Raw genomic sequence first — 19,156 nt, 5'->3', positions numbered from 1 at the left:
ATTGGAATCTGAGGGATAACCTTTTCACACAAAGGGTGGTGGGTGTATGGAACAAGCTGCCAGATGAGGTAGTTGAGGCTGGACTATCCCAGCATTTAACAAACAGTTAGACAGGTACATGGATAGGACAGGTTGGGAGGGATATGGACAAAACTCGGGCATGTAGGACTAGTGTAGCTGGATCATCATTGGCAGAAGACAAAGTCCCAAGCTCAGGTTTGCCTCCTGAGAGGCCAAGTTGGGCTAAAGGGCCTGTTTTCACACTGTCTCACTCTATGACTAACATCAACAATCAACAGTCACATCACTCTTTATTCTCCCAATATGGCTGTATGTCAAATTACTAATATTCCTCTTACTCTTATACGTAGTCACATTTTCCTACCCATTCCTTCTATCTTATAGTATGGTATAACATTGTTGCTCATTATTACATAACTCTTTGACTTTATCCTCATCAGAAGCATCAGAAGCAGAAGCATTGAGAACTATTAAAAGTTTGAACACAGGAACTTGTGCACTGAATCTTTACGTCACCTTCCATTTCTGAATGGCAACACATTTCATCCACTCAAAATTCTTCTTAATTTTGGGGATCCATCTTCAGGAATATATATTTTCTAAAAACGCTTTGTTCCCTGAATTTGAATTTTTCAGCTATCTTTTGGCTCTCCCCTTCCACCCTCCATAAATGAGAACTCCACTCCGCTGCCTGTTTGCTAACTTGATACAAGTTTCTCATCCATCATCCAAGTGCTGGCAATGGCATGTGCATTGTTTCCTGATCTGCCAACATGTTGTTAATACAGTTTCATTCTTTTTTTTAAATCCTTCAGTGGCTTTATCCCTTCATATCTCCAAACCCTCTTTAAGTTGTCGGTGTACACATCCTCTGGACCCTGCGATAACCTTTTGTCTACCTCTGACTAGAATCAACCCAATGATGGCAGTCGTGTCTTCCTTTGCTTGGATCTGGGAACCCAGGGACTCTATAAGATGCTCCTTCTACTTTCCTCCTGTAAATAACTTCTTAAAAGCTACTTTCTTGACCCAGATTTTCATCATCTGTTCCAATATCTCTTTAGAGGTGCAAGGGATTGCAATCGGTGGAATCTGGAGCAAAAAAGCAAACTGCTGGAGGAACTTTGTGGACCAGACAGCAACTGTGGAGAGAAATTGACAGATAATGTTTTAGTTATTTGAAGGGTTCTGATCCAAAACGATGTCCATCTATTTCTCCCCACAGCTGCTGCCCGAACCTCCAATATCCTGTTATGTTGTTTCTCAATAGTTTTTCAGATTCAGGATATTTTACATGCAGCTTGTAGTAACTCTCACTCTAAGTCCCAGTTGGTGTACGTGTGGCTTAACCCATAGGAAAACACAAAGTGCTGGACAAACTCAACAAGTCAGGCAGCATCCATAGAGGGAACCGATAGGCAGCGCTTTGGGTCAGGTCCCTTCTTCAGACCGACCCAAAACACTGCCTGTTCATTTCCTCCACATATGCTGCCTCATCTACTGGGTTCCCCCAGCAGTTTGTATTTAGCTCAAGATTCCAGCATCTGCAGTTCCTTGAGTCTTTTCGATCCATCAGAGCTTTTTCAAACTTACCCACTGTACTCCTTTCGATATCATTTGATTGTGTCGGAGTCCTGAAACTCAGACCAAATTTCATAGGTAATAATAATAATAATGGATGGGATTTATATAGCGCCTTTCTAATACTCAAGGCGCTTTACATCGCATTATTCATTCACTCCTCAGTCACACTCGGTGGTGGTAAGCTACTTCTGTAGCCACAGCTGCCCTGGGGCAGACTGACGGAAGCGTGGCTGCCAATCTGCGCCTACGGCCCCTCCGACCACCACCAATCACTCACACACATTCACACACAGGCAAAGGTGGGTGAAGTGTCTTGCCCAAGGACACAACGACAGTATGCACTCCAAGCGGGATTCGAATCGGCTACCTTCCGGTCGCCAGCCGAACACTTAGCCCATTGTGCCATCTGTTGTCCCATAGGTAACCTGTTATTTGATCTGTTTACTCAAACTGACTGTCACCTGCACATTTATTTTATATTTGTAGTTTATTATCTATATGAAGAGTTCACTCTTAGCCTTATCCTCAATTTACAGCACTGCACAGCTAATTTGACCATAAATCTCTGTAAAGAACAATGTGATCAATCTAGCCCAATAAGGCTCTGTTGTAACAATATATGCCCTCAGCTAACAGCCACGACAGCTCAAGCGGAACTTCCTCTCTTCTTTCAGCTTCTCCTTCATTTCAGACCCTGCAGAAAAGTATCAGGTTTAAATTTATAATAATTTATTAGCACAATGGCAACTATTTAAAAAAGGAAACTTGACACCAATGTTTCATTTATCATGGAATTGTCATACCGCCACAAGCAAAATCAACTTTAAAGGATTCTCAGTGAAACTAGAAACTGAAGATGATGCAAAGCACAAAGTATTGGAGGAACTCAGGGTTTTTTTATTATTTTTCGTTTCCTTCATTCCTCCTTCTCTTGACTCCCCCTGCCGGCCTTCTAACCTCTCTTGACCTTTTCATCTCCAAATGCCACAGCGACATCAACCATCACGACTTCTCCACTCCTCTTACCCACTCCAATCTCATCCCCTCCTAATGTGCAGCTCTCCACTCACTAAGTATCAATCCTAAAACTGTCTTCAAGGGAAGTGCCGTTATAAACTTGACTTCTACTGTGCTGTAGCCTGATGTCAGACCTTGGTTCCCATTTGACATCTATCCCTTGACCATGACCAAAAAAATAAAAGATCAACTGAAGCCTCTCAAGGTTCTCAACCCTAGAGTCGTCTGTCCATTTCTACCACAGAATTTGCCTGACTCGTTGAATTGCTCCAGCACTGTGTTTTGATGAAAGAATTCTCTTAGGTTTGCTGCTTTTTTGTGGTGCAATTGACAAAACACAGAATAGTTGATTTTACTTTTACATCATGACAATAAATCACATTCTGCTGTGAACTTGTAAAATGATTTTAGCTACTGTCTCTGAAACTCTTTGCTCCACAGCTCATATTTCATACCTTCACTTCTTTTAAAGCCATGGAATATTATGTCATTATTTTCCTGTGCGCTTTCAAGCGAGTTAAGTAAGCCAAATGTATTATGCAAAAGAAAAGAAACAAAACAACTGCTGGAGATGCTTGAAATTTGAAATAAAAACCCAAATAGAAACATTCAGTAGGCATTGGAGTGAGTATCCAGGGGGTGAAAATTGTGGGATAATGAATATTTCAGCTTGTGACCTTATTCCAAAGTGTAACGTTGTGGTTAATTCTGCATCATGGGTAGAGAAATCTGCATGTCCATATCAAAGTGTGAAAGCAAAAATGGAAGATAGTTTCAGATAAGTCGTGAGAGCACTGAACCTAATCTCCTGAGATCAAGTGTAAGTGAAGTTGTTCTGTTGAATCGGATGCATTTCATCCACACTGTGGAACTCTTGATAAAATAAATAACAGGTTCACCTTGAAATTCCTCTTAACATCCTTGTATAAACAGCTGTAGGATAGAACTGGTGATCGCTGGTTGATGTGGACTCAGTGGGCCAAAGGGGCCGTTACCACGCTGTATCTCTAAACTTTTTTCTACTCTTTATTTAATGGCATTGGAAATTTTCCAAAATGCAGAACAGCACCGCTATCTGGCGATGAAAGCTCAACATGAGACCATGGTAAACACAGACCATAGTTTGGGAGCTATCACTAAGCAGAGCAAACCCCAATTAAAGTATTTGTAGACGTGATGGGCCGAATGGCCTAATTCTTCTCCTATAACTTACAAACTTATGCACTAGTTTATAACATTAGAACTTTGTGAGCAGCACAATGTTGCTCTGCAACAATATCAGTGAGAAACATTTCATCCGATTGCCATTATTTATTAGTGCCTACATCCAATGGTGGTTGTATCACAAGGATTTTTTTTAGACAATTACAATATGACGTAATTACAAAATGATGTAAAGAGAATGGAGCAGCTGGGCTTGTACACTCTGGAGTTTAGAAGGATGAGAGGATATCTCATTGAAACATATAGGATTGTTAAGGGCTTGGACACGCTAGAGGCAGGAAACATGTTCCCGATGTTGGGGGAGTCCAGAACACAGTTTAAAAATAAGGAGTAAGCCATTTAGAACGGAGATGAGGAAACACTTTTTCTCACAGAAAGTGGTAAGTCTGTGGAGTTCTCTCCCTCAGAGGGTGGTGGAGACAGGTTCTCTGGATGCTTTCAAGAGAAAGGAAATCATTGTTGACTTCAGGAAGACCAGAGGTGGCAGACATACCCCCATCCACATAAACGGGACTGAGGTGGAGCGCGTCTCCAACTACAAATTCCTCAGGGTACACATCTCAGAGGATCTGTCCTGGTCCCTCAATACCACCAAATTGATCAAAAAGGCGCAGCAGCGCCTTTACTTTCTGAGGAGGCTTAAGAAAGCTCACCTGTCCCCCCAGATCCTGTCCAACCTCTACCGCTGTACCATCGAAAGCATCCTGACCACCTGCTTCATGGTATGGTACAGCAGCTGCACCGCAGCTGACAGGAAGGCACTGCAACGGATGGTGGAAACCGCTCAGCACATCATCGGTGCCCTGCTCCCTGCCATGGATGCCCTCCACCAAAAACGGTGTCTGAGACGGGCCGGGAAAATCATCAAGGACCCCTCTCACCCTAACCATGGACTGTTTGCCCTCCTCCCATCAGGGAGGCGGTATAAGAGCCTCAGGTCTCGCACAAGCAGGCTGAGGAACAGCTTTTTCAATAACACCATTACACTGCTGAACTCATAGTCCCGTCGCTAGCTATCTTTAGACTCTCCCATTTGTATACAGTTATTGCCTATGTACCAGTTTTAATTCATCCACAATCCACACATTGTTAACCAGTATTTTTTATTTTTATTGTATGCTTATTTTGTATTTTTATTTTTACTTCTACTATCTTGCACTATGACTATGACCAGACGCTAAACTGCATTTCATTGTACCTATACTCGTATTTGTACAATGACAATAAAGTTGAATTGAATTGAATTGAATTGAGCTAGATAAGGCTCTTAAAAATAGCGGGTTCGGGGGATATGGGGAGAAGGCAGGAACGGGGCACTGATTGGGGATGATCAGCCATGATCACATTGAATGGCGGTGCTGGCTCGAAGGGCCGAATGTCCTACTCCTGCACTTATTGTCTATTGTCTGTAATGAGCATAATTGTGTTTGACTCCAACTTTAGACAATGTTCAGTACATTCAAAGTGATCTATCAGCATAGAGTCTTTTTCCCAGGTTGGACGCTGATTGTAAACAATAAGGATGAGAGGGCATCTTATAAAGGATGAGAGGAGATCTTATTGAAACATATAAGATTATTAAGGGTTTAGACATGCAAGTGGCAGGAAACATGTTCCCGATGTTGGGGGAGTCCAGAACCAGCGACCACAGTTTAAGAATAAGGGGTAAGACATTTGGAACAGAGATAAGGAAATACATTTTCACACAGAGAGTTGTGAGTCTGTGGAATTCTCTGCCTCAGATGGCAGTGGAGGCCGCTTCTCTGGATGCTTTTAAGAGAGAGTTACATAGAGCTCTTAAAGATAGCAGAGTCAAGGGATATGGGGAGAAGGCAGGAACGGGGTTCTGATTGTGGATGATCAGCCATGATCACATTGAATGGCGGTGCTGGCTCAAAGGGCTGAATGGCCTTCTCCTGCACCTATTGTCTATTGAGCCAAGGCCCAACAGTTGAAATTCCGTTAGTTGTACTCTGCCACAAGTCAGCAGTCGGCAAACTAACTGACAACAATCAACCCTACTGGGGCTATTTTAACATAAGCCATCAATCGTGAAACTGACAAAATCAGCTGTAACACTGGCTTTGCTCCACACCCGACTGAACTCAATTAGTGTGACAACCTGTGAGATATAACCATGCATTCCGCCTAAACCTGTGAGTTTCATACCCACTAAATTAAAATTCACCGCCTTAATTCCACATCCAGCAACTATGCCATCTTGTGCTTTCCGTCTCAAACAGATCAAATAACCAATTCACCTGAATAGAATAAAGAAAAGACACGTAGCGCTGGAGTAACTTAGCAGGTCAGGCAGCATCTCCAGCCATATGTGAATGCTGCTTGACCCGCTAAATTACTCCAGCGTTTTGTGTCTTTTCTTTATTCTTTTTCTGTAAACCTGCAGTTCCATGTTTCAACTCCTCCACCTGAATACAATCTTTGTTTTAATCATATATCTGTGATATCTTCATGTTTGTAATTAAGAAATAGAAACCCTCTTCCTGAACCGATGCTGATAACAAAGATGGAACCCATTTGATTACTCTGGTATCTCCCCCCCCTCCCCCCACCACCAACCCATCCCCTCCCTCCTGGTCTTTACTGGGAAACAAATTACATGGAAATGTTGCAACCTGGGTTCAGAATTACAAGTACAGTGGGAACAAACTTTGACTTTGTGTCAGCCATATACAACTAAGTTTCCAATATTATTTTAAGTTTAGATCTTTACACGCCATTCAATTTTTCTGTATTGGTGGAATATTGGTAATGAATGGGCAAGTTTTCATGAATTACCTGTTCCTGATTCATTAACAAGATAATTAATGGTACTTCTGCTTTTCTTATACTTGGAATGAGTGACCTAAATTACCTAAAGGCCTAAATTACCTAAACAACACAAATTTCTAGAGTACTCTGAACTTAAATGTTCCAAGGCAACAGAATACATGGGTGCAATGAAATTAAAATGGGTGAAAAGAATAGGAAACCAGTTGTATAAATTAAGAATCTGGCAGTAGCGTTTTCAAGTTTAAATCAAGGGTGAGGTTTTCAGCGGCTTATAAACTTAGGCTGGGAAAGAGTCAGATTCACTGTTGATACAATTATGAGTTCTGAAATTCATTGAAGGATGTATACAGAAATGTTGCAAATAAGCTGGTTCTACCTTAGACACGTTATCATGGAAAAGGGTGGAGTTCGGGAAGGCGAACTACATTTTAACACAGGGTCAAAGTTGGTACAAGCCTCTTCACCTCGGACCACATGTAAGATAACTAGACATAATTTAGTGAGTGTAAAGGGAAAAAGAGACAAGGTGCTGTTGTACATCTAAGTATCATTCATTAATGTGTGTAAAACATAGTGTATTTTCTGATAATGTAACGAGGGACAACTAATACAAGTTTGTCTTTTATTTCAACCAAATCTTCTACTGTTTGCAGTTCCGACTAGTGGTAAAAACTGGATTACAGATCTAAACACCACCATATTTCCTGGGCCCAGTAGCAGCAACTTACTAACCAAATCAATAATAGTTACTTATATCGCATCTTTTCTTTCAAAATGAACTTAACAAGCCTGAGCTCTGTTCATTACGGGTGGTAAAATCTTTCTATACTCTTCCTGAATGAAAAAAACATGATAGGTATTGTATCTTTCTTAAATTTATTTGAATGGCATTTCCAATTTCACATAATGGGGAATTAAATCTACGTTTTAAGTAAGATTGCTCATGAACAAATCAATAATGGTTTTATGCTTGAGTCTTAGATTGAAACTGTTCAAGCTCATTTAATTCTGCCATCTCAAATCATTTAAATGTTTGAGATTTTTATGTCATTTTTAAAGAACAATATCAAATGACAGCTTGCTGCAGTGGACTGACACTTTCTGGAAGGCTTAGGTCAACTGGCCCTTTGAATCTGCTCCATCATTCATAAAATCATAGTTCTTTCCTGCACATTTAGAGTATTACGTTCAGTTCCGGGCACTGTGTTATAGGAAAGATGTTGCCAAGCTGAAAAGGGTACAGAGAAAGAGATTGCTGAGGATGTTGCCAGGACAAGAGGGTCTGAGCTATAGGCAGAGGTTGAGAAGGCTGGGACTCTATTCCTTGGAGTGCAGGAGGATGAGGAGTGATCTTATAGAGGTGTACAGTATAAGATCATGAGGGGAATAGATCGGGTAAATGCACAGAGTCTCATGCCCAGAACAGGTGAATCGAGGACCAGAGGACATAGGCTTAAGCTGAAGGGGAAAAGATTTAATAGGAATCTGAGGTGTAACTTTTTCACACAGGTGGGTGTACGGAACAAGCTGCCAGGTAGTTGAGGCAGGGACTATCCCAACATTTAAGAAGCAGTTAGACAGGTACATGGATTGGAAAGATTTGGAGGGATATGGACCAAATGCTAGCAGGTGGGACTAGTGTAGCTGGGTCATGTTGGCCAGTGTGGGCAAATTGGCCAGAGGGCCTGTTTCCACACTGCATCACTCTATGACTCTATCCATTGATGCCCTTTAAAATCCAGAAATGTATTGATTTTTGTCATGATGAATTGTGTCTCCAGAATTCTTTAGAGTAGAAATTTCAATGATTCATCATTCTTAAAGAGTGAAAAAGTTGCTCCTCAGTTTCAAACTAAATCATGTCCTTCTCACCTTAAACAGATAGCCTCTTGCTTTCCATTCCCCTCCTCCGGGTAAAATTTGCTGATACTTTTCCCCTCATCGGCACATTGGAATTCCTGGTTTTGACGTTTGATACCAACAATTGTTGTTTTGACTACTCTTATGCAATATCCAATCTGCATGGTGTACCTTTCTGAAAGGTGAGCAGCAAAAAGCAAAGGTATCTAGGCTGACGCATTAAAATGTAAAAATAAGGGACATGCAGATGCTGGTTTACAAAAGTTGTTCTGAAGAATGGTCTCGACCCGAAACATCACCTATCGATATTCTCCCATGATGCTGCCTGACCCGCTGAGTTACTCCAGCAATTTGTGTTGTCTTTAGCCTGAAGCATTCCTTTATTATAATGTAATTTCTCAGTGGGATCAGCCATTACTGGCCCAAACAATAGCCTGGATCTCCGAAAAGAGACGTTTGATCAATGATTTTTCTCTTTCATTTACAATGAGCACTCCACTGCTCACACTGAAGGCAACATAATTAAAAGCAGTCATTTGGTGTTAATGGTGCATCTTGGTCCGATATCACTTCAACACATATTCAGTGCAAATCAATTCATGACGAGCTAATGTTGAAAGCATTGTTCCTCACTTGGGATGTGTTTGCACTTAAAGGAATCCCACAATCCTACATCCAGTGACCCTTCTTTGCCCGGCCAGCTTAAGTCTTGAAAATTGATGACATTAATTGCAAACAAAGCATTTGCTGCTTTTGTTACACATGGTATGCGGACACCGACGTGGCACTATCGGCCCTACACGATGTGCTATGTCGACACCAAAACAAGAACCCGGATGCGGTTATGGTGGTGGCTGAAGATTTTAATAAATCAAATCTCAAGAAGGTCATGCCGAACTTCTACCAACACATCACGTGTGCCACCAGGGGGGAGAGAACATTGGACCACTGCTATATGCCGTTCCGGAAGAGGTACAAGGCCGTTTAACTCCCTCCCTTTAGGAAAATCTGACCACACTGCCATTTTTCCTGCTGCCGGAGTATAAACAGAGGATAGTTCGGGAAGCGCCAGTGACGAGGGACGTAAAGCGGTGGTCCGACCAGTCATAGGCCATGCTGCAAGATGCACTGACAGATGTCGACTGGAATATGTTCCAAGCAAGTTCCAGTGACGTCAGTGAGTTCGCGGAAGCAGTCACGGGCTTCATCGCACCAATAGCAGATAACATCGTCCCCACGGTAAAGGTTAGCACCTTTCCGAACCAAAAACCCTGGGTAGACAGGTCCGTTCGTGTGGCCTTGAATGCTCGCACCACTGCCTACAACTCTGGCCTGGCATCCGGAATGATGGACGTCTACAAGGTAGAGTCCTACCGAATGTGAAGGGCGGTGAAGAACGCAAAAAGGAGGTACAGGGTCAAGATGGAGTCACAGATGGAGCAGCAGGACACCAGACGCCTGTGGCAGGGGCTACGGACTGTAACCAACTACTGGAGCAGCCCCGCCTCAAACGGAAGTGCTGGCACCTCCCTAGCTGATGACCTGAACTCCTTCTACGCTCGTTTCGAGATGGGGAACATCACCCCAGGCTTGCGGGCTATCGACAACACCGCCAGCGTGCTGGCTAACGAAGCTGGAGGGAGGTCCATCGCTGGGGATGTGCACACATTCTCGTTGTTCGAGCACGACGTGAGGAGGGCTGTGACACGTGTGAACACGAGGAAAGCTTTAGGCCCAGACGGCATCTCGGGGCGAGTTCTTAAGTCTTGTGCTACGCAGCTAGCTCCGGTGCTCACTACAACATTCAACCTCTCCCTGGCCAAGTCCGTGGTCCCTGCCGGCTTCAAAAGATCCATCATTGTACCTGTACCAAAAAATGCCTCCCCAGCTTGTGGTCCGGTGGCCCTCACCTCGGTAGTCATGAAATGCTTTGAGAGGCTGGTCAAGAAACACATCTGCGCCTTCCTCCCTCGCAACATGGACCCGCTACAATTTGCATACCGTCCGAACAGATCCACAGACGATGCGGTCTCCCAGGTTCTGCACACGCTCTCTCTCACCTTGACAGCCAGAAGGGGGGCTATGTGAGGATGCTGTTCATAGACTTCAGTTCAGCCTTCAACACGATAGTCCCCACCAGCCTTGCTGAGAAGCTGCTGGAATTGGGGCTCAACACCCCCCTGTGTGCCTGGGTCTTGGACTTTCTCACCGCCAGGCCCCAGGTAGGCAAGATGGGAGGAAATACATCGAAGTCCCTCACCCTGAGCACAGGATCCCCCCAGGGTTGCGTCCTCAGCCCCCTACTGTACTCTCTGTACACACATGATTGTGTGGCTAGGTTCAGCTCCAACTCTATAATCAAGTTTGCTGATGGTGGTGGTATGATAACGATGAGAAGGCTAAGGAGCTGATCGTGGACTTTAGGATGGCACAACATCCGAGGACGTACACACCATTGAAGATAAATGGGGATACTGTGGATAGGGTGAGCTGCTTTAAATACCTGGGAGTCCACATCTCAGACGCTGCCGCACTGGTGAGTAAGGCAGGGCAGCGCCTTTACCACCTCAGGCAATTGAAGAAATTCAGAGTGTCTCTGAGGATCCTCCAGTGCTTCTACCCAGCAGCTGTGGAAAGCATCTTGGCTGGAAACATCACAATTTGGTTTGGGAACTGCTCTGCCCAGGACAAGAAGGCTCTGCAGAGAGTAGTGCATTCGGTCGAATGCACTATGGGAACTACACTCACCCCCCTGCAGGAACTATACATCAGAAGGTACAAATCCAGAGCCAAGAAGATCATGGGGGACCCCTTCCACCCCAGCAACAGATTGTTCCAGCTGCTACAGTCAGGAAAATGCCTCCGTTGCCATGCTGTGAAAACGGAGAGGATGAGAAGGAGCTTCTTCCCAGAGGCCATTAGGATTGTAAACCCCTATCTCACCAGGGACTAAACTACTGTACCAATTTACTGTTGTGTGGTGTCTTTTTAAATTGCTGTTTCTTCTTTTTTTTTCTCTCCCGCAAATATGTAATTACTGATTCTGTTCCATTCTGTTTTGTAGTTTTTTTGCACAATCCGCAAGCATTGCCACTTTTCATTTCACTGCACATTTCGTATGCGTATGTGACGAATAAACTTGACTTGACTTGATTTGACGAAGCAATTCTTGTGTGAGACCTGTGATGGATTTGCAAATGAGATGAGCCACAACATTCTGCAGCAAACAGCTCTTTTGCCAGGTGCAACCTCTTTTCATTGGCATAAATATAGCAGAATTAGTTCAGTTTAGTTTAGAGATACAGCCTGGAAACAGGCCCTTCAGCCAACTGTGTCCATGCTGTCCATCCGTTCATATTAGTTCAATGTTATCCCACTTTCTCAACCATTCCCTACACACGAGGGGCAATTCGCACGTCTTTGGGACATGGGAAGAAACCGGAGCAGCCGGAGGAAACCACATGGTCACTCCACACAGACAGTGGCCAAGGTGAGGATTGAACCCGGGTCTCTGGCGCTGTGGGGTTGCAGCTCTACCAGCAACGCCACTGCGCTGCCCAATTAAGGTTGGAATTTCAGGGCGCATAGTTTAATAACATAGGTCACAGGTACAGTAGATTAGTGCTTATGATACTCAGGGGTCTAGGACTCAGATGGTTCTGCAAAGATGACAGATGGAAAAAAAAATATTTAGTCAGTTTCACTCATCTGCAATCCCTTCTGGATCACAGTGTAACATTATCCAGTTTATCCAAAAGCCTTATGATCTCCTGGGAGAATCAAAGAAATGCAAGTCAGGGTTAAATGCTGAAGCCCAAGTATTAATTGCTTTAAATATTTGTGGAAATAAATTCTCACTGACATTTTAGACAATTAAAATGTCCAGAACTTTGTATAGACTTTTATTTACTTTATAGAATATCCACCTTTTAAAATAAATGATCTTTGTCATGGACGGTTTTGTTGTAAGCAACTCAAGTACACGTTGAGAACCCTCATACATCACCTGCCTGCTTTTCTGTCTTTATCGAAGGGACATTATGAAATGTCTGCAAATTAGCATAAATATAGAAGAAATCAGTTCTCATAAATTAAGGAACATGGAACCTTTCCAGAATGACATTTCAGCCGTGGCAAAACTGTTCTGATTTTTAATGATCCTCAAAAATGATTTTGAAATAGCCATCACTGCAATTTCAGAAACATCTGTACCTTAAACAGCTGTAAAAATGTAAGCCCCAGTCTACTTTCTCATTCAGCCTTATAAGCTTGTAGTTTGTGATTTATCATTTCAAATGCCTCACTATGGAATTTAAACTGTTGTCATTAGGAGCTTTTCAAGCAAAAAGAACTGGGTATTTGCCACTGTCATCAATATTTATAAACCCTCAGGATTGACAAAACAATTATCCACAATAACACTGTGGACTTCAGATCTAGGTCAAAAATCTGAGGTGACCCAGGCAACATTGGCTTGATTGGATTGAATTAAAACTAGGCATTCGCATTCAAAGCTGAGCCCTGGCACTTGAGGATGAAATGTGGTGGTAATGGTCTATTTTTAGCTACTCAGCTTCTTTCAAATGATTACATCACCACTAGCAGTACACTGCAGTCACAATACGGAAACAGCACAAAGAACAAGAGGTACCACTGCAGATGTGCTGAATAAATGGGTGGGGGTTAGAAATTTGCCATGCGTTATGGCAATGCGGTATAATGTAAAACATTCCTATAAAGCTTGGGATTATGGTTTAGTTGCACCAAAGCAAACTTGCCCTCTGTTACAAGTGCAGAATTTTAAATCAATGTCAGTATACAAAATAAACTGCAAATCTTGTTCATTTTCGCTTTTGCAGGCAAAGATGATGGTTCTCAGAGGGGAGTCCAGCAGATTAGTGACAGGGCAAGGAAAGGGGCAGCTGGATATAGTTGGTAATAAATTTCATTGCTAATCCTTGATCAACTGGAGATGGGAGATGAAAGGATCACTTTGTGTCCAAACATAATCCTGATGGTTTCAGTTTGCACGGATAATAATATGGCATTGATTATGCTCTTGAATCACCTGCAATATAAATCTTTTCTGCTTCATTATACCTCATGGCGTGTGTGACAAAGATGTATTTTGACACACAACAGAAGACAAGGGCCAGGATTTAGTAAATAAATCAGACATATTTTGGATAAAGATAAGGACAACTAAAATTCAAGTATTACAAGGTAGTGTTTATCTTATTTCTGTAGTTACCCTTCACCGGAAAACAATGAGAATAAGACAAAAAGTTACCCAAGTACAGATTTGAGAACTGCAAGGAAGTTTTAACATGCATGGCAAGAAGTTGTTACTGAACGGGGGATTTAAAAAGGAAGTTATTCAATTTTTTGCTTCCATAATTTTTCATGAGAATGAGGAAAAAATCCCCTCCCTCCTTAGTTACAAGCAAAAGGAGGATTACCACTCCATCTTAGGGTTAACAGCTCTGATATATTTAAATGGTACTAGACCAAGTGCAGACCCGTTGGGTCTGTACCCCCAACGTGCGGGATGGCACTGTGACTCATGCAGCAGTTTGATTTTAGTGGGACCACGTGAAGGTTCCAATATCCCACCCCTGTCCCATTGTGATGTCATATATGTAAATGAGATCCATTGTGATTGGACATCTGTGAGGTGGCACTGTGACTCATGCAGCAGCTTGATTTTAATTTTTTTTGATGTTTTGTGAACAATTTTATTCAAAATAATTGACCAAATCTAGATAGGAGTAGATTTCTGAAATCATAAGTTACATCCCAACCGAAATATGTGAAAATGTCCGTGTTTTTGTGTCTGCTTTTCGAGGGAATATGTTTCAAATCCGAAATCACACACACACACACACACACACACACACACACACACACACACACACACACACACACACACACACACACACACACACACACTCACACTCACACACACACACACACACACACACACACACACACACACACATACATACACAGTTTTAATAGATACGAGACCAAGTGCAGACCCGTTGGGCCTGTTCCCCCAACGTGTGGTCGCAGGGGAGGGGAGGGGCTGGGGGAGGGGGGCGGCATGCGGCATCACACACACTAACTACCCCCCCGCACACACGCTAACTACCCCCTTGATATATTAATATTATTAATTTGCTCCTTTTACCCCATAACCGCCCTATCCACTGACGCATAGCTCCCAACTCGCAGGTGCATCTAGAGAGGGAGGAGGGTAGAGAGTGAGGGCAGAGAGAGAATGGGGAGAGACAGCGAGAAAGGGTCAGAGACAGAAGGGCAAGAGACAGAGGGAGAGGGTGGTGGAATGGAGGAGGTGAGGGAGGGTGGGTGAGGGGGGGAGGGTGGGGGAGGAGGGGTGAGAGAGATGGGAGGAGAGAGAGAGGGGAGGAGAGAGCGGGAGAGATGGGGGGTGAGAGGGGGGAGAGGGGGAGGTGGGGGGTAAGCTAGGAAGGAGGGGGAGGTGGAGGGGAGGGCTGGGGGGAGGAAAAGGGGGTAGGGGAGGGGTGGAGGGGAGGGGGGGAAGGGGGTTAGGTGAGGGAGGATTGCGGCGAGGGCAGTGGGGTGGAGGAAGGACGAGGGGGAGGAGAGAGGGAGGGAGGAGACCGAGAGGGGAGGGAGGAGAGAGAGAGGGAGCGGGAGAGCGAGAGCGGGGGAGAGAGCGAGGGGGGTGAGAGAGAGGAGGGGGGTTGAGAGAGAGAGGTGGGAGAGAGAGGAGGGGTGAGCGAGAGGAAGGATGGCGGAGAGAGATGGAGCGAGAGAGGGGGGGAGAGAGATTGGGAGGCGAGAGAGGGGTGAGATGGACAGAGAGAGTGAAATACAAACTCGTGCGTCACGCGTTCAAAATGTTCTGGAAATGAAGCGTGCGCGTCTCATGCACGAAAGCTGTCGGCAGCTCTATGAAATTCAGGGGAGCAGCCTGCCGCATCACACACACTAAACCATCCCCCATCCCCCTCCCCCTCCCCCTCAACACACACACACATCAGGTCCGATCTAAGCTGTCAATGAAGAAAGCAAATTTTTTTTTTTTTAATGTCTTTGAAATTAAAAGTTAATGTTAAGAATTAGTGATGTTAAGTGACAAATAATTAAATTAAATTCAATGAAAACCAATGGAATCTACAACCCGGCAGGCTGGGGTGGCAGGGCCGGGCGGGGCCAGGAAGCAGTTGGGCCAGGTGCAAAGGCATTGTGAGGTCAGCAGGGCGGGGCCAGCAGCCACGCTGGGGGGACTGGGCCGGGCGGGGCCAGGAGGGCAGTTGGGCCAGGTGCAAAGGCATTGTGAGGTCAGCAGCTGGGCAACCTTAATTTTTTTTTAAATGTCAGTTTGGTTATAAATTTTAGTAAATATCTCGGGAAATAATTGATCAAATTCATAGAGGATTGGATTTTTGAAATTATAAGGACATTTTCTACCAGAAGATGTAAACAATTCTCTGTTATTGTAATGTCAGCACGGTCAGATTTAAAAAAAGAATCAGATTGGTCAATAAATTTAATAAAAAAGTCAGGAAAATAATGTATCAAAGGTACAGAGGAGTGGATTTCTAAACTCGCAAAGAAAATTTCTACTGAAATATGTTAAAATGTCCCCCTTTTGGCATCTAGTTTTTGAGGAGATACGTTTCAAAGGCAAAATCACACACACACGCACACACGCACACACGCACACACGCGCACACGCGCACACACACACACGCACACACACACACACACACACACACACACACACACACACACACACACACACACACACACACACACACACACACACAGTTTAATAGATACTAGACCAAGTGCAGACCCGTTGGGTCTGTTCCCGCAACGAGCGGTTGCGAGGGGAGGGGGCGGCCTGAGGTGTCACACACACACTAACCAACCTCTCACACACACTAACCACCCCTCACACACACACACTAACCACCCCCATTGATATTATATCCGCCAGCATGACAGAGCCAGGCCGGGGCGGGGGGGGGGGGGGGGGGGAGTGTAGGAGAGCCGGGCAGCAGCAGCCATTATGGTCGCGCGGGGCATACGATGAGAAGGTGGCCAGCGTGAGGCGAAAACATTTGTGAGTGGGGGGGGGGGGGGGGGTAAAGGATTTTATTAAAAATGTGTACAGAAAAATGACTACATTTATTGAGGAGTGGATCAGCGAATGTAAAAGTAAAATCGCTGGCGAAATGGTAAAAATCTCGGCATTGGTGCGTCTGGTTTTCGCGGAGTAACGAATCAAAGGCAAAAAAAATGCCATACACCCACACACACACACATACACACAGAGTTTTAAAAGTATATAGATATATGAAGAATATTATATGATATATATATATGATATATGATATGATATGATAGATAAAGTTGAATAAAGGAAAATGGAAGAACGTGGGGATGTCTGATTAATATCAATGCTGGAGTGGAATTTTTTGCTTCCATAATTTTGGAAGTATAGTTCCAAACTAGCACAAATGGTCTGATTCTGTGTTGTCATTACAACATAATTTTATATACCACAGTCATGGAAAACTTGGGTTTAATCACATTTTCAGCATATGGATCATTTCTTACCTTGAAGTGCTTCTAAGCGATGGCTCTGAATCACAATGCACAGCTGCAGCACAAGCTGTGGAGCACTTTCCAAAAACGTTGCCAGCAGATGTAACATACTTACATCCGCATACTCATACACCATGTTCCAGTAAAATCGCCAGCGGTCAAGCCCCCCACTCTGCCGGCTTCTGATACCGAGATATATAGTGCGCAGATATCTGAAGAAAAAGGTAAAAGTGTTAAAGATAGTTGCACAAATTAGACTGATTAAAGACACAATCTAATACAGTGAATCCATGATATAATGGACCGTAAGGGGTGGGGGGGGGGGGGGGAAATGGTGTCCGTTATTACGATGTCCACTTTAACTGAGCAAGGTATTATCCTTGTATATGTAGAAGAAACAAAGAACTGTGGATGCTGGTTAATATACAAAAGGACACAAATTGCTAGAGTAACTCAGCAGGTCAGGCAGCATCTTTAGAGAGCATAAGGTGAAGTCTCGAGTCGAGATAAGGGTTCCGACCCGACTCGCTGAGTCAGTCCAGCATTTTGTGTCATCCTTCTTCAGACTCTCGGTCTGGAAGCAGGCCTGTAATCCAGGTGATTTGAGGTAAAGAGTGGTGGAAGCACTGCCGGCCGGAGTGGAGGTAATGGTCGGCGGTGGCGGTGACGACAGGGGCGGCCTGGAAGCAGCTAAGGAAGCGGTGCAGGCCAGTGGTGGAGTTTTTTTGCAGCTCGGTCAGGAAGCAGCCAGAGAGGTGGTGCGGGCAGTCCGGCCTGAAAGCGGCTGGGAAGATGGTGTGGGCCGGGATGTTGTCAGCAGTCAGGGTTGGAAATGGTTGGGGAGGAGGAGTGGGCTGGGGTGGTGTCAGCAGCCAGGCCTGGATGCGGCTGGGAAGTTGATGCGTGCCTGGGGTAGTGTCGGCAGTCCAGGTTGGAAGTGGTTGGAGAGGTGGTGCGTGTCTGGGATGTTGTCGGTGGTGCGGATTAGAAGTGATCGGGGTGGTGATGTGGGCCAGGGTGGTGTAGGCAGCCCGGGTTGAAAGTGGTTGGGGAGGTGGTGTGGGCCGGGGTGGTGGTGTCGGCAGCCCGGCCTTAAAATATAGAAAGATAAAAACATAGCAAAATAGGTGCAGGAGTAGGCCATTCAGCCCTTCGAGCCAGCACAGCCATTCAATATGATCATGGCTGATCATCTAAAATCAGAACCCCGTTCCTGCTTTTTCCCTATATCCCTTGATTCCTTTAGCCCTAAGAGCTAAATCTAACTCTCTCTTGAAAACATACAGTGAATTGGCGTCCACTGCCTTCTGTGGCAGAGAATTCTACAGATTCACAACTCTCTGGGTGAAGATGTTTTTCCTCATCTCAGTCTTAAATGGCCTTGAGGCGGCTCCCAAGGGTCAGGCCACCCTAACTGTCGAACCTCTCGGCACGGGAGTGGTTCAGTCCGGATGCGGCCCTTAACCAGAGGGTTTAAAGGCAGGGGTTTGGGTGCCATCTTTCTCTCGTGTGGACTTCCCTACAACCGGGAGGAACACAAATAAAGGTGCCTCTCGAAATACCTGACTCCTCTCTTTCGTTTTGAGACCTACGCACCACATTGGTGACCCCAACGCTCCATTGTCGTCATGATGGAGAAAGCAGAAAGCCCTACCACCTCACAGGCCGGCCAGGCTCTGTCTCCGGACGCCACTCCAGAGGCCGTACGAGGGCCCGTACCGGGTGCTGGAACACGGGCAGACGACTTTTGTGCTGGACATGGGGGGCCGGCCGGAGGCCATGTCGATTGACCGGTTGAAGCCGGCACACCTGGACATTGACCAGCCGGTGCTGGTTGCCCAACCTCGGCCCCAAGGACGCCCCCCTTCACGGCCCCCTCCGCCTGTCACTCCGCCTGTCACTCCACCTGTCCTCCCGCCGATCCCTCGACCTGTCCCTCCACCTATGCCTCCGCCAGCCCCACGATCGGCTGACTTCCGCACGCGTGCGTTTCGTGCCTCGGGTTCTGGGGGGGGGGGGTCCTGTGGCGGCTCCCAAGGATCGGGCCACCCTAATT

At 45.0% G+C, this 19,156-nt stretch overlaps 1 protein-coding gene across 1 annotated transcript in view; it reads right to left on the bottom strand.

Annotated features, from left to right (window-relative positions):
- The window catches only part of xkr4 (XK related 4), a 234,485-nt gene that overhangs the window by 52,276 nt on the left and 163,053 nt on the right, over positions 1-19,156 (bottom strand). The window contains exon 2 of the mRNA XM_033019738.1: positions 17,113-17,312. Coding sequence (XP_032875629.1) covers positions 17,113-17,312 — 200 coding nt within the window. The remainder of the gene's footprint in view (positions 1-17,112; positions 17,313-19,156) is intronic.

This window comes from Amblyraja radiata, chromosome 4 (assembly GCF_010909765.2).
Source record: "Amblyraja radiata isolate CabotCenter1 chromosome 4, sAmbRad1.1.pri, whole genome shotgun sequence".
NCBI classification, from domain to species: Eukaryota; Metazoa; Chordata; class Chondrichthyes; order Rajiformes; family Rajidae; genus Amblyraja; species Amblyraja radiata.
The sequence above is the reverse complement of the archived record's forward strand: the minus strand, read 5'-3'. Positions and strand labels throughout refer to the sequence as shown.